Below are 23500 nucleotides of genomic sequence, written 5' to 3' on the forward strand. Positions count from 1 at the left end.
TATTCATGTGTCAAACCCAACTATGCAAAAAAGCATTTTGGTATGAATCAACATTCGCATAAAGAAGATACAAGCATTTAAAGCGAACAGCATGTGTGCTTAAAAAGTCTATAATTTTAATGATATTACCCTACACTACACAGGGAATAATATGGATTTTTTTTCAGAAAACTTATTGCATAAAATAGATTCAAGCTCTTTCAATGACCTGTATCTATGTATGTATATTTTCAAAAACTTTTCAGGGCCTTGAATTTTCCCTCCCAGATTCACAAACTTTCAATGATTTTAAGGACCTGTGGGAATCCTGTTGATTATATGTAGAAAGCAGTAAATAACATAAAAATTACAAATAAATCTCTGCACTGGATTAAAACAAGTTATACTCCATTAGACGATCCCATTCTGTTTTTAGCATCTATGATTTTAAAAAACTACAGGAAACCACAACAATTGATCAATATGCTGAGAGGCAAAAGTGTCTGTTGCCAAATTCACCAACACAAAAGAATTCATTATTCCGGACAAGCCCCCAAGCAGAAACAGGTGGTCGGACAAGGAAGTGAATAAAGGTCTCCAAAACGAAGGTGCCAGGTAGAAAGCTTATGAGTTTTGCCTTAAGGTTCCAAAATCAGGTCGATGTTAACTTTGTTCCGCTCCAACAGGAAAGGGAGCTACTTTCCGCCATGCTCTGGTTTCTCGCTCTCCCCGGTGAGCCAAATTATGATTGAAACAGCAATACGGACGTAAGACACAGAAGTTCAAAAAGTCAAACTGCATCTCCAAAGATGGCAGGGCAGATCTCCTGGTTCTCATAAATCAGGTCAACAGAAGCCCCGACAGAAAAGCGCAAAAGTTTCTTCGATCATAAAAAATTGCCGTGAGAACTGGCATAAGTGGTCAGGTTAGTAAAAACAGAAGCCGTGTGAAGTGGACTGTGCAGTCCGCTGAAAGGATAAAACACATTAAGCGCTGTTACATAGCGGTATTCCCGGCGGATCCCAAGCAGGCATGCCTCATTGACGTTTATGCTCCTAGATGCTCGAACATTGATCTTTGCATGACAGACATTGTGTGCATGCTCCACATGCAGTTAACAACAAAATATCAACATTCTCGGTTTCAAGGAAAGGGATTTCTGAGCAAATAAATCCTTAAATGTGCCCAGGAAGTTCCAGCTAATAGCAACATGCTTTCTTAATTAAGTCTGTCAACTAGCCATTAATTATGTATGTAATGCAAGACAGAAAGTTCGAGCAGCCTTTCGTACGGAGTCACGAGCCAGCACTCAATGGTACAAAACGCACGCATGCACATGTGCTAGCGTACATACTGTATGGGACCACCTGGCCTTTCCGATGAATAACAAGGGATTATGTATCAAAACTTCCTTGTGGCAAAGTATTCCAGAATCCACAACAAAAATGAAAGAACCAAAATCTATTCCAATTGACACGAGATGAGAAGTGCTAATGATGAAAAACATGTTTATGAGCGCCTGTCAGGAGCGCAACTTTAATTCCCTGTGCAGAACAGAAGGAAAGAATGGAGCGGGTGGTGGTGTGCAGGCAAATACTAACAAATAGCTTTCTTTGTGGCTCCCAAAAGTGAAAAATAATTCCCATGGTTGGGAAAGGTAACATCTGCGAGTAGACTGATTAAGCACAAATACTATCATTACTAATTTCACAATTGTCGAAATGCCAATGCCATCTCTTTCAGATGACAGACAAGTTCCCCATGAAGAAAGCCACAGCGTGTCATCATTTACTTACCGTCAAGTCCTTCTTAAAGGAACATTTCACCAAAAAATTAAAATTATGTTGTTATTTACACATCCTTATGCCATCCCAGGTGTATATCACTTTGTTTCTTCAATTTTTTTATATTAAAGGCGGGGTGCATGATCTCTGAAAGCCAATGTTGACATTTGAAATCACCTAAACAAGCATGCCAGTATCCCAATAGAACCCGGACCTTCTTTTGTGTTTTTCAAAAATCATGCACCTGCCTTTAAAATGCTGTAAACTATTCCATTAAACTATATGTAAACAATAAGGTATGAGAGGCTGTGCTATATCGTGAAAGTCCTATTCACGATACAGCACTAGCCTTGAGTATCTTATTGCTTTTATAAAACGGTTACCACACAATGCAAATATTAAAGTGAATAAAATATGTATCAATGCAATTTTCATGTAAAATCACAAAATTTTCAAGTAAAATCACTAAAAGCCTTCCTTACACCCGAAAAAGTAGTCCCTAAACGACTGTGAACAGCAACAGAATATTTCACATGTTTATGTTGCTACAGTAAGAGTGCTGTGCAGTGATAATCGTTGGGTGCAGCGGTCAAAGCTGTGCTTTATCGTAAATATAAAAACACCTATTGACCAATCAGAATCAAGGACTGAAACTAACTATTTTATAAGGGTCGATTCACATTTTGCATGCTCAAGCGCGTATTCAAATGTAGCGATGTTCATAATGGAAGCGATGTGGTCGCGCTGCGCAGGAGGTGCGACGCGCTAGTTTTTTCCAGGCGCGTCCGCACCGCATCGAGTTAAAAACATTTCAACTTTTCAGAATGCCGCAAGCGCACCGCAGGTCATGTGACAAGAACCAAGCGACGATCGCATTTTCTGCATGGTTTTAGATGCGCAATGTGAACCGCCCCTAAGACTGTCTTTCTTATGTGGAATACAAGTGGGGAAGTTTGGAAGAATTGTTGAATTAAAATCATCAAAGTTTGATTTCAATCATTGATTTCAATCTTTGATGTGACCATAGCGCCCGATCACACAGAACCAGATTTTTAACTGTTAAAACACGGCCGTGCCGCACTGCCTTTTTTTGTTTATTTTAAAAAAGAGCAGTGCGCTGCGTTTACTAGCAACCACTGAGGAAGTTGTCCTGTCAATCAAATATTGAAGCGTGAGCTAGAGGTCTTCACGGGTCCACTTAGATCCAAAAACCCATGTCCAACACGAGTGGGTTCGGGTCTACAAGTTTCACATGTGCCTCGGACACGGGTCGGGTATAATAATAGCGGCATCGGGTCTCGGGTAATTTCAAACGACCCAAACTATCTTGTGTGTGTGCATTGAGATCTTTTCCAACACCCCCCCCCCCCTTTTTTTTGCCATGACCGCTTGCGATATGGTGTGTTAATTTCCCTTAAGCCAGACCTGTCAATCAATTTTGAATGCACATTTTAGGGGTTACCTTGGTGTCGTCGTCAGATAACAAAGGCCAACAGGGTTTCTTTCTGTCTGACTGGTGCGTGGGGGGCTGCAGACCACATACACATCGGTGGCGTTTACATTCGGTTTCAGTCAGGTAAAAAAAAGTTGCTGGTTCGGGTCGGACTCCAGCCAAATTTTCTCGGATTTGTCTCGGGTCTGGTCTCTCTTTAAAAAAAATATTTATGCACATCGGGTAAAAAGTGATTTGGGTAATTTCGGGTCAGGTACATCACGGCAGGCAGCAAAACCGCGAGGCGTCCGGAGGCCATAAACATTGCGCGTAATGCTCACTGCCCATAGAAAACCATTCAAAAAAGACGCCTCTCACTCCCATAAATGCCTTGTGTGATCCCTTCGTTAACTCGTTCCCCGCCATTGACGAGTTCAGTCGTCAATTGAGAGAAAACGCTTCCCTGCCAATGACGAGTATTTCCGGCAATCTGTGATACCACTATGATCCACCAGGTGGCGCTATTACCCAAATTATAAAACCCCGAAGTATTGCCCCAGGGCAAACAGCTGTATGTCTGTGTATGTTTTGAGGATGGCTCTGAATCTGATCTCTATCAGAAGTCCTTTACAAAAGAAACCTACCCATATTTGAGAGGTTATAAAAAGAAAACTAATAAAGGTATGATGAAACGTTATTTTTTTTAAAGCAGAGGGTCTGTTCTTTAATTTGATATATGTTGTATGTACATTTTCTGGAAGGTATTAAACTTTTGTAGCCTGACGTTGTCATACTCAATTCTAGTCAGAATTTGAGTCTGAGACCGCTCCATCGGGCTATGATTATGAGGCGTATCTCAACCGAAAAATGCCTCTGCACTCAATTTGATAGACCTACGACCAATCAGAGCAACGGAGTGTGTGACGCATGTTGAAATTACGTCTTTTGCAGCCAGACCGAACTGCTAGTTATTTCGCTACAATGACACTAACATTGTGATTATACGAAGTCTGAGTTAGCGAACGTACATCAACACCTACTATGTTTACAACTTTTTATTTATAACACAACATTAAGTATTTACTAAGTCAGTGTTCTTCACTCCCAATCCTGGAGAGCCGGTGCCCTGCAGAGTTTAGCTCCAACCTTAATCAAACACACCTGCAAGCTAATCAATGTCTTCACGATCACTAGAAGATCACTAGAACATCACAGGTAGGTGTGTTTGATTAAGGTTGGATCTAAACTCTGCGGGACACCGGCTCTCCAGGATTGGGAGTGAAGAACACTGTACTAAGTCATACAGTCAGACTATCTCTTACCATTTGTACATTAGGTGATCCACAACGATACCCATTACGTTCTGCTTGAAAAATATCGGAGCATAGCATGTCCCTCCACTTATTCAGCAGCCACGATTCCGGGGTTCCGAAAAGAAGCTGGCAACGACCGCTATTTATATCGATGACTTTTGCCAAATCCCGTAGGAAGGATGGCAAAAACATCTTTCTGATCAACAAATGCCTTGATCACGTTTCTCTGTTCCTCTTTTAAAATCAATGCTCTGTCGATATCTTTTAGAACAGACTCAGTGTCAGAATCCACATATTTGAATTCTACAGCGGCAGCCATTTCGTTGTAAATAGATTCAACACACGCGCTCTTTGGTGACGTGGTTGGTTATGTTACTGTTGATCATCTGTCCATCATCGTATAAAGCCTGCCCTGACAATTTGATTGGTCGACCAGCTTTGGGTCTCCTCAACGGAGAAACCCCAGACCGATCTTCCCGTCCTCAAAATGTTGTGGGCGGGGCTAAGATCGGCTGGCACCAAGGCTAAAACTTTCGTGAAAATCATGAAAAATGGCTGGCAACTTTTTTAAAAAATGGGGAAAAAGTCAATATTAAAGATATAAAGGTTATATTTTCACAGAATGTTCTTTATCAAAAAACGACATTTGCTGGGTTTCACAGGCAGGGTCACATATATAATATACAGAAACTATACCGAAAACAGATAGCAGAGATAATGGTGTTAAAACAAAAGACAAAAGGAGAAAGGAAGGGCAAATGAGAAAACTGGTTCTTCACAAAGTGAATGGAGACTAGAGCTCACACTAAGCCTCTGGGCTCTACTGAGGCCTCTCTGGCAGAGACTCTCTGGCCATCACAACATCCATCACTCTCTTCCCAGGACAGACAGGGAAAACACTCAGCCTTTCACCTAGAGAGAAACTCAGTGTTACTGGTCCGCTCGCTCGCTAGAGAGGCCTCTTAATTACTCCTACTCACAACACTTCATCTGCACCATTAGTCTGTGTTCTGAAAGCCCTCGAGATTAAATATGAGTTATGATAAATAAAACTTTATTCAAAACACTGGGAGACACTGCTCGCTTGGCTGCCACTCAAATATTATTAGCTTTTTTCCTCTTTGGCCTCGACTTATTCTATCTGAACTAGATCACCCGACTCACCTTTGAAGTGGTGAAATACTTCTTATCGCACGATAAAGAAAGAAAAAACGCAAAATTTGGAGAGAAGCCAGTATGCGAATGTTTTTCTGAAAAGTTTCAGCACCTCGTTGAAATGAGGATTAGGTCGTTGGAACAGAATCCAAATAACGAGAGATGGAAACGAAGAAGAAGAAAAAAAAGAACCAGGATGAAGAGACTTGTACAATTGACTTGAACTGCTGAAACCTATATTACTAGAAACATTCATCTGAATATCATGAAAGTATTTATATAAAAAGTGAAAAAAATTATTTGATTTTGAATTCTAAAAAATAACATTATTATAGTCCTGCGAAAGGATTAGTAAAATGAACCTGCATCATACAGAAAACTATTGCTGAAACAGATTTGTGACTTCACCTGTTTACTAAAGACCGAAGTATAGTCCATTTTTTACATGTACAAGGGTCCACGTACAGTGCGCGTGACGCAATTTTCAGTACATTCGCCTACCTCTGAAATTTTTAACCCGGTTGTGCATGCGCCCACAGAAAAATTTAGTATGTAGCAGTGGCGGCTCGTGACTGCTCTTCCGAGGGACGCAAATTTTAAAATAAGTGTTCGGAGTGTCATGTGTGCTGCTCATGTTTTCAAAATATGTGTTTGTGCGTCATGTGAACTATGTGCATCAGGTGTTTTGTCAAAATAAGTGCGAGTATCTGGCAAACGCGAGCGTCTCTTTTATCATAAACCCTTTAGACGCGTCTGCAGCAGGCACTTATTTTGACAAAGCATGTGATGCACATAGGTTCACTTGACGCGCCAAACACATATATTGAAATTACGAACCACACACATGACGGGCTACATATGTGTTGTGACGAACTTCGCATCATGCGCCCTCGAAAAAAGAAGTCACCGACCGTCACTGGTATGTAGCCCAGGAGATGCATTGCATTTTGGCGCAATGCGTCGAATGTCGTTTTTACACCTACGAGTCAAATATACCATACTTTGCAGGCTTTGCGTTCGACCATGCACACAGGTTCGCATACTATAAAAACAGACTAAACTTTGTTCTTTAGACTTGAATTCAATTCAATTAATTTTATTTATATAGCACACAGTTCTTTAATTGTATTAAAGCAACTTTACATTAATAAAAGCAGGAAAAAACACAGAAAAATCACAACATAAGCAGCAGAGCAGCTAAGATTATACCGTACTAGCGAGAGTAGTAATAATGTAACGTATAAAAGAGGGTGCTAAGTTAAGCCAATATCAGCTGACTCCCTAGGGGTTGGAAAAAAACTCCTAGGAGAAAAACCCTGTGACTTGACTTTACATAAGAGACATCACTTTTAAAAAAGTTGTCACAAGATGTCACCTTCTAAAAGGGCCTAATATGTACCATTTAGGTACAGATATGTATACATTTGGTACCAGTATGTAACTCTGAAGTACAAAGGTATACTTTTTTAAAAAGTGCCGCCCCAGTGACAGCTAGGGAACAATTTTTGACCATTTTCTGACAGGGTTCTGCTGTTTGTCTATGATGCATTAAAAATCTTGAAGCTGTTCTACTACAGCATAAAATACTGAGATGAATCCCACTGGTTCATCTTTAACCATTACATTACACGGCCTGATAAATCAGGGTTCCCACACCTTAGTTAACTTCAAATTCAAGGACCTTTCAAAGACTTTCCAGGTCCAAAACCATCAAATTCAATGACTCAATGTGGGGACACATTTCAAGTGAGAGCAAGGTTACATCGTGTTACCTTTTAAGATACACTGTTACAGTTCCCTTTTAAGGGAACTCATGCTGCGTCACTGCGGTGACACTTGGGGGCCTCCAGTGGTAAGTGCATCTAAATGTGTATATCAAATTCAACCAATGGTGAGGCTTAACGACAAAGACAGGGTGACGAGGGAGCCATGAAGTATGTCACTATCTGAAATATTGCCAAATACGGCGTTACAGGGACGAAGGAAGTATGGCGAGGGAGACGCAGCGTCTCGTTCCCTTCTCTGGAAACAACAGTTACATACGTAACCCAAGACGTTTTCATTTTCCAAACACAAATAAACTATGCAAAAAAGCATTTTGGTATCAATTAACATTCGCATACAAACTATATAAACATTTAAAGTTAACAGTTTAGCACGTTTGCTTAAAAGTCTAGAATTTGTATGATATTATCCTACACAACACAGGGAATAATATGAATTTTTTTCCAGAAAGCTTCTTGCATAAAATAGAAGTACTAGAATAGTCAATGACCTGTATCTATGTGTGTATATTTTCAAAAACTTCCCAGGGCCTTGAATTATTTCCCCCAGATTCACAAACTTTCAAGGATTTCAAGGACCCGTGGGGAACCCTGATAAATGTAAAGATGGCCTGTAACTGTAAAAACTTACCAGCACAGTCTACATTGATGAGGCTGACGGTGGCTGGTACGATGGAGGTGTCCAGCGAGTATAAATTCCCCATGGCTAGACGCACAATTTCAGCTTTCAGCCTCTCGGGCAGCAGGGACAGCAAGAAGATGGGCAGATATACGGCGTACCGAAGATGACAGAGCAAAGGGGTCATGAGCTTCCCCTGAGGGCTACAGGCCATGCGCTCGATGGTGGGAAACAGCATCACGGCCTTCAAAACCTAAGGATGACAAATCAATGGTTTGGTATGAATGCAAGCAAGGTCCTCATTAATATACATTTTTATCATTTTGGACCCTAAATGTGGGTCAGTCGTGAAAAAGCCAAACCTTTCGTCTCTCTGCTGTTTGGTCTAACTCAACAACACTTACACAGGCAATAAAAAGAAGAATAGCAGAAGAAAACGTTACACCCAGAAACGCAACACACGATATTTATGACAGCACAGAGAACGCTTCTAATCATAAAAAGATGACATATCTTAATTTCAACGCTTAAGAGTTATCAAGCTATGAAAAATGACATGAGCGCGGCCCCGATGTTATAAAAAATCGATAAGAGAGAGAGGGAGAAAAAGGGAGGAGAGAAAAAGAGACTTTCAGAAACAGGAAACACCTGCCTCTGTTTGGCCATTGAGTAGAAGGCAGCTAGACTCATTCAGTGAGCATGACAGAGTAGATGTGCTTCATCTGTCTCGGCAATGCTTTGCAGTTCCAGCCAAGTATTTTTCAATGAAACTAAACAGTGCAATATCTTCGATTCTCTTGTGTAATATATGTGATGGCCAGCACAATTCTTTGTCAGCGGTGCCAAATGTAATCTATTCAGTTTCAAACCGCTAAACTTCAAACTCGGCTAGCGCTGGAATCCTGAAGGAGCAGCGGTTTCATCACGCCCGGCAACAGGCGAACAGGCAAAGTTCTGCTGCCGCCGGATTTATCATCTAAACAGGCCTTAAGGAATGAAAATAATAAAAAAATATATGACTGTCAGTGAAAAAATAGATTTAAAATCCAGAGTCCCATTATTGGAAGAGAAAATGTTTCGGAATGAAGAGCAAATTTGAGTGATTTGTAGACAAATTCGCAAAACCATCTGCAATGATGCTAGTGTTGTGGGTGGTTGTTGGGATGCTACTGTGCAGATGCTAAGTTTTTTTGAGTGGTCATTATCGCATTGGGGTACGTGGTTGGTTGCTTATTAGCCCAAATAACAAAAATCAAAAGTCGGAACACTTAGAAATCTGTTCTGAACAAGCATTGCGGAACACTACCGATATACTAATGTTTAATACAAGTAATAGAAAGTACAAATCTATTTAAAGGAATAGTTCACTGAAATCACTGATATCATCATTTACTCACCCCTAAAGCCGAAAGTATACTAGGGACGTCCGCGTATGCGCGCCGTCCGCATGACGTCATTTTCGTCATCAGGAGGGTCCGCGGCCGGCCGCGCGGACCGTCCGCGTGCCGCCCAAAATTTGAGACCGCGCGGACAGTGCGCGTACAGTCCGTGTACGACAGCGCATGCGCGTGAAAATATTTAGACAGGACACGCCACTATAAACAATTATATAAAGGAAATAGACAGCATTTGCACACACACTATCGTTTTTCTTCTTTAACTTTTACTTCTTCCAAGAACAGAAAGCTCTGGAGCATGTTCGTTTGATTCCTGTTCTTTTGTTGTCTTGTTGTTTGTTCTAAACTGTGTTTGCAAAGGTGGATCAGTTACTTTTCTTCACCTATCCTAAAGTTTTAATGTACTGTAAATGTCGCCAAATCAGTGCTGCCCTGACAGCCTGTTAGAATAATAATTTGAATAAGAAATAATTTGTATTGCGTATAGTGTCGAACGCGGCCATCCGCGTGTAGCCGCGGGGACTATACTCGGAAAGCTGCGCGGACGCGTGCGCACGCGAGCCAGACGCGGACACGGAAAAAAGTATACCCCGGCCTTTAGTCGTTCCAAACCTGTATAAATTTGAATGGTGGACTTTGCTGCTGTAGCATGGCTGCAGCAGGCGTAGTGATATAACGCAGTGCTCGAAAATAGTCCCCTTGGTTACTTTCAATAGCAGGGGACTATTTTCAGGCACTGCGTAATATCATTGCACCTGCTGCAGCCATGTTACGGCAGCAAAGTCCTTGATTATTACGCCACAATGGGAGTATAGTTCCTAGCCATATCGCCCTAGAAAATCGCAACTTTTAATGTTCCGTCGGTCTTAGTACATGATGTAACAACAGAAGAGTCAAGTTTTAAATAGAAAAAATATCGAAACTCAGAACTGTCTTAATTCTACGTGGCATTGATTCAAGAAGGTGCTGAAAGCATTCTTTAGAAATGTTGGCCCATATTGATTGGATAGCATCTTGCAGTTGATGGAGACTTGTGGGATGCACATCCAGGGCAGGAAACTCCCGTTCCGCCACATCCCAAAGATGCTCTATTGGGTTGAGATCTGAAGACTGTGAGGGCCATTTAAGTACAGTGAACTCATTGTCATGTTCAAGAAACCAATTTGAAATGATTCGAGGTTTGTGACATGATGCATTATCCTGCTGGAAGTAGCTATCAGAGGATGGGTACATGGTGGTCATAAAGGGATGGACATGGTCAGAAACAATGCCCAAGTGGCACTAAGGGGCCTAAAGTGTGCCAAGAAAAGATCCCCCACACCATTACACCATTACACCAGCCTGCACAGTGGTAACAAGGCATGATGGATCCATGTTCTCAATCCATTTACGCCAAATTCTGACTGTACCATTTGAATGTCTCAACAGAAATCGAGACTCATCAGAACAAGCAACATTTTTCCAGTCTTCAACTGTTCCATTTTGGTGAGCTCTTGCAAATTGTAGCCTCTTTTTCCTTGTAGTGGAGATGAGTGGTACCCGGTGGGGTCTTCTGCTGTTATAGCCCATCTGCCTCAAGATTGTGCGCGTTGTGGCTTCACAAATGCTTTGCTGCATACCTCGGTTGTAACGAGTTGCTATTTCAGGTTTTGATATTTCAGGTTTTGATATTTTTTCCTGGACAAAAAATTATCCTACATAATGCAAAGAACATTCTGTGAAAATATAACCATGACATCTTTAATATTGACTGAGTAGGGCATGTCAAAGATTGAAATCAATATGATATCAAACTTTGATGCTTCTAATCTCATAATTAAATTCTGAGACGTTAGACTGAATTTCACAGACAGGGTCACAAATTATTTTTGCAGCGCACCCTCTCTCAAACCTAGTGTCAAAACACAGACACATAATGAGTGTGTGTGTGTGTGTGTGTGTGTGTGTGTGTGTGTGTGTGGGTTGGCAAATGTGGTTTACGGGGACATGAATAGTGTATAATGACATGTTAACTATGCTATTACCATGGTTTATGAGGACACAGGTAGTTTTTTATAGATTAAAGACTGGCAACAGGTTTTTGTGACATTGGGGTTAGGGATTGGGGTAGGTTAGGGGAATAGAATATAACAGTTTGGCCAGTATAAAATGCATTGCGTCTATGGAAAGTCCTCATAAACCATGTATGCCTGACTGTGGGTGTGTGTGTGTGTGTGTGTGCGCGCGTGTGTGTGTAGCAGGTGATCTTTGATGTGTAAGTAATGCACTTGACAAGAAGCAGTTCCTCTTCCTGGAGGTCACAGGAATGTTGAAGAGAACACAGAACAATCTGACAGGGACTCTGGGAGTGGCTCTTTAATCAGAAAGACAGACAGCCACTCACACATGCATGCACGCTTTCACCTATACAAGCTTCCTTTGCTAGTCTGCTATGGCCAGGAGGGGGGAAGGAGTGCTTTGCATCTGGTGATGGGGTGAAGAGAGTTTAAACGTCACAATCTGACTTCCACGGATCTGAGATGTGAGGGTGGATTGGGATAGCGGAGGAATGTTAATGACACGCAGATCTACTGAAGCTTCAGACGGCATGACACTTCCTACAGCTGACGCAGAGCAAGCCTGCCTTCATCTTGTTCGACAAAAGCACTTACAGTAACTCGATGGTTAATGCAATGTCAGTCGAGAAGCTACTTAGCATTTAGGAACTCATATGTGACCCAGCCTGTGAAAACCCAGGTAAAGTTTTTTTTTGTGATTTTGTGTTTCTGCATAAAATCAAAACCTACATAAATAAGAAAATATAATCTTGATATCTTTAATATTGGCAAAGACCATGTCAATGGTTAAAATCAATAACTTTCATGATTAAAAACTTATCACATATTAATAAAAGAAATTCAAGTTTTTGTTTTCTGAATAAGTAACTAAATGGACATTAAATTTAATTTAAGTTGAAATGATGTTGATAAATAAGAAAAAGAAAACATGGAGTGATATGAAATTAGCACAATTATGCATGACATTGTTAGCATGGGACAACATTCAGTTATACAACTTAGCGGTCATTAGACAAAAATATCTGTCAGCAGAATGCAGCGATTAACCAATCAAAATCAAGCATTCCTGAGAGCCGTGTAATAATTGATAAAAACATCGATATTGCGAGTGTTTCCCAGCCGTGTGAACGCATATCCAATGGGTTGGACGGGTCGTTCTGGGAGCTTTAAAATCCGAAGCTGTTGTGAGAGTAATTTGAGCCAGTGCCGTGTGCTGTAATGTTTAAGCCCTTGTTTGGCTCATGACGTGACTATAATGATGTTTTATTTGAGTGAAGCATGAAATAATGCCAATAACTTTACGACTGTCAGGCCGAACTTTGCTCCCCGGACAAAAGCCCACCCAGAAGACCGCGACACAAGCTCTCGCCCACAAGTTAACTCAGACACCCACACACGTAAGTGCTCACTCCCGAGAAGATACAGAAACAATGTGTCAGAATAACATAGCATCACTCCACTGAGGAAAAAGGTGCATTTACACGAACCAATTTGAACTAAAAATGAAAACGTTTTATTCGTTTTGCTCGTTCGTTTAAAAGGCTGTGTGTATTGGGGACCTGAAAATGAAAATGGGTTACAGAGTGTAACTTATGTTTTGGAAAACATCACAGTCGTCTTCTCTGTGTAAATGACAAAAATGCTAATTCATAAAAACGGTGATGCATATTATATTTTCGGACATCGTTTCGGACATCACCAACTACTGGCCTGGTATACTTAATTTAAGTGTTTAAAGTCACAATGAAACGTAAGTAGCCATTGTCTCATTTTCCTCCGTTGTTACAACAACGTCGACAATAATACTTTGTCAACAAATATCTTTGTTGTCGAGTAGTCGTTTGGTTTCACTTAACCAAATGTAAGAGCCTGCAAAGTCGTGATTTGACCCTTCATTAGTTTATGATTAGTATATGTCATAACTCAGCATTACTTCATATTTAAGTAAGTATTCATTTACATGTAGATCAGTTCATTATGGTAAATGGACACTTACTACAAAATGTCACCAATAAAATTACAGTAATCTTATGATTTATTTATCATATAAAAAAGGATGATCGAGTTTATGAGAAAGGATAGTAATAATAAATAGTTATATTATATAAACACTTTTAGATCTTATAGTCTGTTTTAGAAAAGAAGCTCTTAAAGCAACACTAAAGACTTATTGCTCGTTGCTCCCCCTACAGGTTAGAAGCGTATTTGTTCATTACCACTGTCGTAAATACGGCAGCATAGCTGGCTCTGATTGGATTGTAGGTCTGCCGTAAAGCAAGCTTTTGTAGTTTTCACTCGAACTACAGGACCGCTACCCAGCAGTTGGAAACTTCTTTACTGCGGTTTTGGCCGATATAGGGCTGCAAAGTGAATGTGAAAGTGCCATTCACCCTGTTTTGTGTGGATGAACCACTGAAACTTTTTCGGAAACGTTATTTTAAGGTAAAAAAAACTCTTTGGTGTTGCTTTAATACTGCTGACAAGAGATGTTTGTGTTAAAATTGCTGTTTAGTGTTTGTTTATTTTTTTACAGAATATTTAAACAATGTTAGAAAGCATGTGTGTGTAATTTTAGTTGGACTGAAATCCGAAAAATTAAGAGAATTACCTGCTCAAAGTTCATTAAAATAACTATTTCAAATGCTGAAGTGATTTTCTTTTTTTTAATTATTAGTTAGAATATGTATAACTTAATGTTTTAACTAACTGAAAAAGCTGAATAGTCATTCAAAACTTACTGATTAGTCGTCGAAATAATCGACGATTAGTCGGTTAATCGGCCGAATAATCGGTAGATTAGTCAATTATCAAAATAATCGTTTGTTGCAGCCCTACTAACTGCTAATTGCTGCTATCATTTCGTAAAGAGCGATGGTTTCGAGGAGCGTTTTTGATTAAGATTAAAATGAGAAAATTATTTTTTTGAAAATAAGGAAGCTCACAGATAAGTCATTTGTAAAAAAATACCAAAAAAGTTTGCTTTTTGCAATTTATTGTGGCTTTAAAGTCATATTTAAAGAGACGTGTGAATGGGATCGTTTTAACAACTTTGTTGTCTGTACCCGAAATTTGCCAAAAAAATCAGTTTTTTATACTGTTATTTTCTACATACCGTACATTTTTGTACCTCCAGATTTCACTCTCTTTCTGAAACGCACAGATTTGAAAAGCTCTGCGTCCCTGATTGGCCAGCTAATCTGTATGTTGTGATTGGCTTGAATTGCTCTGACGTCAGCCAGAAATGACACTCATTACCATGTTTGAAAGATTCGGCTGCTAACAGGAGTTAACTTACAGGCTGTAAGTCCAAAGCGGGGGGGAGTTATGATAATGTCGGTCTTTACTACATCACCAATCCCAGGAAGTAAACTGTTGACTACAATCTGTGTGTTTGTTGTAGTCCAAGAAAAGAGATTTACGTTGGAGACGATAGCTCGCGTCATCGTTTACTTTGGGGTTTGTACCTTTTGCATATCCTTAACATGTACTAATACACACCTATAGACGGTTTCATCAGACGCACGTGATACACGTCTGGATCCGAACTTTACTTCCGGTTTCGTTGTTTTAATGGTCTGACTAGTTGCTAAACTGATCTCTTGAACAAATGCCTCGTCGAAAATAACAAATGTTTTGGTTTCCTAGGTAATCTAATCTAACCGGAAGTTACGTGCAGACCACGACAGCCGCTTGTTTATGTTGTTAATGCTGAAACCGTCTATATACCAAAGGAAATGTAAAAACGTGAATCGAACAATAGGTGCTCTTTAAAGATTCACTTAAGAGGGTTTTTCCAGCTGTCCTCTTTAGTGCTCCACCTCAGACTGAGGTGTTGGCCTGTAAACGCCTGCAGGTTTCCAGTCCCTGCTGTGACTTTTGAGCCACACATCAAGCGTTCTTTCTAGACTGGCTTTTCTGCAAATGGCATATGCAGTCTTCAGTGTCACTGCATAGCAACTTTCTAGCAAGGCATAGAGAAAGACATGGAACTGCACTTATGACAGAGACAAACACTTATAGTAAACCCCTCCAGGTGTAGTAGATCACTAAACTCTTCCTCCGAGCTTGGAATTGCATTAGGAAAGTTTTCCAACCTACCTCATGCCGCACCTGGTCCTACGCTGAATTTTGCAGGCATTCTTCACCAGAAGTACACTACAGAAACCCCTACCATCATTTCAACCGACTTAACTGGTCCCCTTTTACTCCAAAATAAATATCTAGTAACAGTTTGTGATTATCACACATCATATGTTACCAGGCATAATCGCCAGGTTGGCTTCCTGGCAGCCTGCAATCTGCAGCAAGACAGGAAATCTTTCTCTACTCCCGTGCATGTAATGGTCTTTGGGGCACGACATATCTAAATACAAAAAGTCACTTTAATGACCTGAATAAAAAAATTTTTTCATAGTTTATGTAAGGGGATTTCTGAAACGATGTCTTAAGTATGTGTCAAAATGCAACCAGTGAATCTGATGTTGGGATTGGGAAAATTTAGGAAGAATAAACAGACCGGCTTGGTAGCTTGTATTAAAACGATCATTTAAAAAGTTTTCCACAAGAGTGGATGAGGATTGTTTCCAAAAGTATCAGAACATATTTTTACAAAAATAATGATATAGATCTTTAACACTGCAAGCAAAGCAATGTCTAACAGCACCGGACCCATTAATGGAGCTTAAACCCATTTCCATTTGTTAGTAGGACAACACGCCCCTTTGGTGAGGGGAATTACTAAAAAAATTGAGTGAGGGAGAAAGATCTGCGGATAAAAAATCCTTGAAAATAAAAATGATGAAAAGCACATCTTAGGAGCTGGAAAACCCCAGAGGGAGAAAGAAAATCGGGGTGTTACTTAATCTCCTGACCTTTTTATACGGCAAGCAAATGTCTTATAATAATCCTGTCTCACTGCGCTTTCAGGCATTGCTAACTTTTATGCAGTGACCATATATTGGCCCCTTGTTTTGCGATGCCAAACTTGCAAATCGCCAAGGTGGTCGAGGTTCTGTAGAAGGTGGTAGCCATTATTTGTACCGTTTAATGTGGTGAACCAGAAGAAAATCAGCAGATGGGCATTAAAACAAGGAATGAGTGAATAGTTGTTAGGGAGCTTATTTTATTCACTTGTTTAAAATAAGACGTTTAAGGGAGCAATTCTGAGCTGTAGAGAACATTAGCCGAAGGCGGTGATCTAAGGGTGCCGGTACTCAACAAAACTGAGTACCGGCAAATATGCAGTACGAAGAATTATTCAAACAGCCCTTTTTATGAGCTGCTGTTTGTTACTTGGCAAAATCTTTACATTATAGGGTTTTCAACATTAACGTTCAAAAGATAAATGTAATTATTTGTACAAAAACAGGTTTTTATTTTTTTTCTTAAAAAAAAAGTACCCCTCCCTACAACCCAGTACATACTGCCTATTATATTATATTAATGATATAAAATTAAGTTAAAATAAATAAATACAAATAATACAAGTAAACCAAAATAATCATAAAGATAATATATAAATATATACGGTCATAGAGTCCAAAACGCAATAAACGGCATTTAAAAAAAAATAGTTACCACCAAAATCAATATGTATCTGGTCAGTATTAAAAAGTAAATTCTTAATTTTATGCAAAATCCAATATCCACCGTGTTATTTTGTCATCTTTCCTCCCTTTTTTCCCAAAATGCGCTAAACGCAGACGTCCTTCTCAGCAGAATGCAATAAATCCGCTCAACAAATCACAGTGCACCATTTCACGCATTGAAAACAAAAATGGCGGCACGTTAAATACACACAGAATCCTGGTTTTCCTTATCTACTTTGTACTTCGTGATCAACAACAAGAAAAAAAAACAAAAAAATACTTTTGATGGCATTGATAAACCTGTGGTGGTTTTCTGTGGTGGGAAAGAAACTTAAACGTCGGGCACTCGGGCGACAGAAAAATGCCGGCTGTTGCTTGTTCTCATACGGCAGCATCAAGCTTCTGTCATGCTAACACATTGACCCCAGGGGATCTTATGAAAAACTTTCCATTATTTTACTCTAAGTCAACAAAAATCGACATTTACAGCTGATCGTAGTCAAAAAAGTTCAGCGATGACGTCCCAAGGATGACAACTGCAGTGACAGTGTTCTTAATATGACAAAGTACGTTAAGTGTTTTGATTAATGCTATTAATGTTACATTTTTTTTAATCAGTGTATACCACCAGTCAACTAAATGAATATAACATGGCAAAGATGAATGTACATTTATATAATGATTTAATAGATTTATAGCATTTTGAAAAAATGGCATGGATTTATTGCATATTGCGAGAAAAAATTCAGTTTTTATAATAAATCTTTGAAAATCAAATTATGGATTTGAATTTTTTATGTTATTACAGAAAATAGTGGTTTTCATCTTGTCACTTTCTTGGTATAGTAAACACATTTTTTCCCAAATAGTCAAAATGGATTTATTGCGTTTTGGAACCAAACTCTTCATTATATATAGTATAAAATATAAATATAAATTTGATATTTAATTTAATTAAATTTAATACAGTTGTTTGCCTGTTTGCGCTATTTTATATTTCACCAATATGCATACTTTGTACATATATATTCTACTATTTTCTTATTAATTTTATTAGGTCCATTGTGTAAATTCTCACCAGGATTTAAATAGATCCTTTTATTCATTTATTTCGATTTTTTCTATTTTCTACTTTTTTCCTACATTTTTTTATTGCAAACTACAGAAGTTAGTCACACCAATTTCACTGCATTTCAAAGTGTGTTTAAACTTAAACAAACAAACAAAAACTGCATTTTTTAAAGCATTATTACTTCAAAGGATTTGCTTTTATCATATACTGTATATACCTTCAGCTCCGGGTCTCTCTTCATCATCTCCAGGATAATGTAGCAGCCGATCGAGTGACCAATCAGCAGCAGAGTTGTCTCTCGAGGCACATGCTTGCGAAGGAAGGTCAGCTTGTGTTCGATCTGTCCATCAAGCCCGAAAACATCCTCCTTCTCAGCCACAGATGCATCTTAAAACCACAACAGAAATAAAACAGAGTAAACCTCAAACACTACATGACGGCCAAAACAGTCGCCAGATTGTTCATCGTGATGAATAAATGAATATATGCAAAGGTGCCTAATTTCATTGATTGGGGACCTCCGATTACAGTTCATGGAAATTGCGAAGGACCCAGCAGGCAGTCGAAATTGGTAATCGCACCCTGTGAGAAGTTTTCTTTCAACATCTTGTTCTTCATTATTTCTTTGGAAAGGAGTAAGATTACGCTCTATTGAACAATTCCGGTAACTGGAGATCCTGATAGCGCTTGGCAGACTTTGATATTAACCGCTTTCTGAATTCAGCACCGCTAACCTATGAAAAGAGTAAGAGGCGCAGAGACAAAAGAAAGAAGAAAGGACAGAGAAGAAGCTGGTCTGTGGTTGGGTGAGACTGAGACATGTATCACTGTGATGAGTTACGAGAGCAGAACTGTTGATGATGAGACACTGGAAGATGGGAGTACCAGAAGGGAGAGAGAAATAATTCATATTAGCTTCAAGACATAAATAGACGAAGTGCTCCTTCAAGAGACGTTTCACAATATATGGTTTCTGGAGAGCACTGCATCCTCTCTCCTCTTACTAAAATAATAGAGATATCCCAGCTGACATGGCTGCACATGGCTAATTACTTAGACCTGTTTTATAATGAGAAGCGCTGGAATAAAAATCACTGCGAGTGTGAAACAAATCCTGAGGGTCTCTTAAGTTATCTGGAATTGGATTGTTGTTGAAAGACTAATGAACATATTCTGAATCAGTGACAACTGTCAAGTGTTTCATAGTTTTGAATTAAAGAAACAATACACCCAAAAATTTTAATTAGTCATCATTTATTTGCATTCATGTCATTCCAAATCTTTTATGGGGGGTTGGAACTGGGCTGTATATATGGAGGAATGCCTAAAACTTCACAATACTGTTCAGTTTCAATCTGTTCCTGACTAAGAGCTTTCACATGGCTTCAGAAGATTTGGAAAACAGTGCACAAGTTGTACAAGACCCCACAAAAAGCCAACACAATTCACTATAACAACAAAGTGAATGGTTTTAAAGAGTCTGACACCTCAAAAACAGACCTTTAAGAAGACCAATTGAGGGGGAAAGGGTGGATTGAGGAGCAGGAAGGTGAACAGTAAGATGAAAAGAGAGCATATGACCATACAGACAGATGCAGGAAAGATTAAAAGAAAGCCGAACCAATGAAAACCGTTAAACCGTGTGTACGTTTTAGCGGCATGTAGTGGTGAAGTTGCAAATTGCAACCAACGGCTTAGTCCACTGCTCACCCCTCGCTTTTGAAACACAAAGAGAAGCTATGTTAGCCGCCACCAGACAAACATGTCATCGCCGGAGACAACTTAGTAAAAAAAATGGTCCTTTAAGGGCTTCTGTTGAAAAATGGCGGCACAAAATGGCGACTTCCATGTAAGGGGACCCTCGGTGTATGCAGATAAAAAGGTCTCGTTCTAAGGTAATAAACAAATAACGGTTGGTCATGAAAGGTCTTTTACACCCCTGATAATATAGTTTTGTATATTATTTTGCATTTCTGTCAAGAGATCCTTCTAAAAATTACACATGGCACCTATAACATTTAATACATTTTCATTGCATAAAATACCAGTGGATGTACATAGATGATAAAGGTACATTCACACAGGGCGTTAACACTTCTCATTTACTTTAAATGGGTGATGTCATGCGTTAGCAAACTGAATTGTGGATCCGTCTGCATCACGTCACTGCGTTGCACAGCAGAAGTTGAACATTTCTCAACTTTTCAAGTGCCATTGCGTGCAGAAGCCAATCAGATCGCCTTATGCAAATAACCTAGTGCAGAGCCAGCCAATTACATTTATGAAAGACCAGGGAACAGAGGAGCATGTTCCGGCCACTGTGATTGGCTGTTGGCCACGCCCTACGTCAAGCGTTACCGCGGGCACCCCGTGTGAATGTACCGTAAGAAAGTATAAAATGCAAGATTCCAAATCCTGAGAATTCCAAATTCAAGTGTAAAACATACCAAGGTCTTCCTTTAAAGATCACCTATTGTCCGATTCACCATTTTAAATTTCCTTTGGTGTGTAGGTGTGTATTATTACATGTTAACGATAGGCAAAAGGTACATACCTCAAAGTAAATGATGACGCGAGTTATCACCTCCAACGTAAATCTCTTTTTTTGGACTACAACAAACACACGGATTGTAGGCAACAGTTTACTTCCTGGGATTGGTGATGTAGACAAGACCGACATTATCATAATTCCTCTCGCATCGGACTCACAGCCTGTTAGTTAACTCCTGTTAGCAACCGAATCTTTCAAACATGGTAAGGAGCGTCACATTTCCGGCTGATGACAGAGGTATTCAGGCAACTCACTACGTACAGAGCTGGCCAATCAGGGACACAGAGATTTTCAAATCTGTGCGTTTCAGGAACAAAGTGAAATCTGGAGCTATAAAAATTTACGATATGTGGAAAAAAATGTGTATTTTTTTTTAGCAATGAAATAGGTGCTCTTTAATATACCATTGCACTTGATTTAAAAGAAGGAAAATCTCACTTGATTGTACAGTTCATTCCTTAACTTTAGTTACAAATCCTAATTTTATTTTCCAAATTTAACTGCAGGGAATTTTCAGAAATTTTTTTTCAAAAATGGTCCCTAGTTGTCATTATGGCAGTACCCTTTCAAAAATTCACATTTGCACCTAAAAAGTTCATATTAGTATCTCAGAGATGCGTATTGGTAACAAAAAGTGGATTTTAGTACCTGAGAGGTACACATTGGTACCAAATGTATATACACTCACCTAAAGAATTATTAGGAACACCTGTTCAATTTCTCATTAATGCAATTATCAAATAAACTAATCACATGGCAGTTGCTTCAATGCATTTAGGGGTGTGGTCCTGGTCAAGACAATCTCCTGAACTCCAAACTGAATGTAAGAATGGGAAAGAAAGGTGATTTAAACAATTTTGAGCATGGCATGGTGGTTGGTGCCAGACGGGCCGGTCTGAGTATTTTACAATCTGCTCAGTTACTGGAATTTTCACGCACAACCATTTCTAGGGTTTACGAAGAATGGTGTGAAAAAAACATCCAGTATGCGGCAGTCATGTGGGCGAAAATGCCTTGTTGATGCTAAAGGTCAGAGGAGAATGGGCCGACTGATTGAAGCTGATAGAAGAGCAAATTTCATTGAAATAACCACTCGTTACAAAAGGTATGCAGCAAAGCATTTGTGAAGCCACAACACGCACAATCTTGAGGCGGATGGACTACAACAGCAGAAGACCCCACCGGGTACCACTCATCTCCAGTACAAATAGGAAAAGAGGCTACAATTTGCACGAGCTCACCAAAATTGGACAGTTGAAAACTGGAAAAATGTTGCCTGGTTTGACGAGTCTCGATTTCTGAGACATTCAGATGGTGGAGTCAGAATTTGGCGTAAACAGAATAAGAACATGGATCCATCATGCCTTGTTACCACTGTGCAGGCTGCTGGTGGTGGTGTAATAGTGTGGGGGATGTTTTCTTTGCACACTTTAGGCCCCTTAGTGCCAACTGGGCATCGTTTAAATGCCACAGCCTACCTGAGAATTGTTTCTGACCATGTCCATCCCTTTATGACCACCATGTACCCATCCTCTGATGGCTACTTCCAGCAGGATAATGTCACCATGTCACAAAGTTTGAAGCATTTCAAATTGGTTTCTTGAACATGACAATAAGTTCCCTGTACTAAAATGCCCCCCATAGTCACCAGATCTCAACCCAATAGAGTATCTTTAGGATGTGGTGGAATGTTGAGCTTCGTGCCCTGAATGTGCATCCCACAAATCTCCATCAACAGCAAGATGCTATCCTATCAATATGGGCCAACATTTCTAAAGAATGCTTTCAGCACCTTGTTGAATCAATGCCACATAGAATTAAGGCAGTTCTGAAGGCCAAAGGGGGTCAAACACAGTATTAGTATGCTGTTCCTAATAATCCTTTAGGTGAGTGTATATCTAACAGTGTGTACTGTGCTTTAATATAGCAATTAAATTTATGTATAGGTCCAACTCAAAAAATCTACTGCACACACACAGAAATAAAAAACTATGAAACCAATAATATTTGCTCAAAAGCCAAATACACTGACAGGCCCTCAATCCAGGTCTATTTTCATTCATGATTCTGTGTGAGATCAGGCACTGTGCTGTGAAGGCAGTGACCTGTGTGTGCATACGTATTTAGCTCTCCCCAACCACTTCTTACCCCTCATTTCCCATTTTCCAAATCTGATCTTGATATTTTTCCTGAAGGTTCCCACTAAAGTTTGGCTACAAAGGGGCCGTACATGTTTATCTACCAGCACAGAGGGGCACTGTGAGCCCACAGCCCAAACACAGAAGACTGTGAAGTTCACACACCAAGTGGTCTCTTAGGATTACCTCATGAACATTTAAGACTATCCTTTACTATGTTAAATACACACCCAGCTATTTCTGAAGACATTTAAATACTACAGTTCGCAGGCACGATGTTAAAACGATGTAAAGCAAGTTTAGGTATCTTTGTGTATTACCGGTATGTAGTAATTTTTAAAGCAAATTATTTATTTTTTTAAGGCAGATCTTTAACAAATGTGACCCTGGACCACAAAACCAGTCATAGGTAGCACGGGTATATTTGTATCAAAAGTCAAAAATACATTATATGGGTCAAAATTATAGATTGTCTTTTATGGAAAAAAATCATTAGTATATTAAGGTAAGATCATAAAGATATTTTGTAAATTTCCTGCCGTAAATATATCAACACTTTATTTTTGTGAGTGGATGCAGTTGCTAAGGACTTCATTTGGACAACTTTAAATGCAATTTTCCCAATATTTGA

The 23500-nt window shown here is 39.5% G+C and overlaps 1 protein-coding gene across 1 annotated transcript in view; it reads right to left on the bottom strand.

The window, feature by feature from the left end:
- Window positions 1-23500, bottom strand: part of ldah (lipid droplet associated hydrolase) — a 71166-nt gene that overhangs the window by 17836 nt on the left and 29830 nt on the right. The window contains exons 4-5 of the mRNA XM_073869685.1: window positions 18398-18567; window positions 8079-8319 (exon numbers count right to left, since the gene is read on the bottom strand). Coding sequence (XP_073725786.1) covers window positions 8079-8319; window positions 18398-18567 — 411 coding nt within the window. The remainder of the gene's footprint in view (window positions 1-8078; window positions 8320-18397; window positions 18568-23500) is intronic.

This window comes from Misgurnus anguillicaudatus, chromosome 7 (assembly GCF_027580225.2).
Source record: "Misgurnus anguillicaudatus chromosome 7, ASM2758022v2, whole genome shotgun sequence".
NCBI classification, from domain to species: domain Eukaryota; kingdom Metazoa; phylum Chordata; class Actinopteri; order Cypriniformes; family Cobitidae; genus Misgurnus; species Misgurnus anguillicaudatus.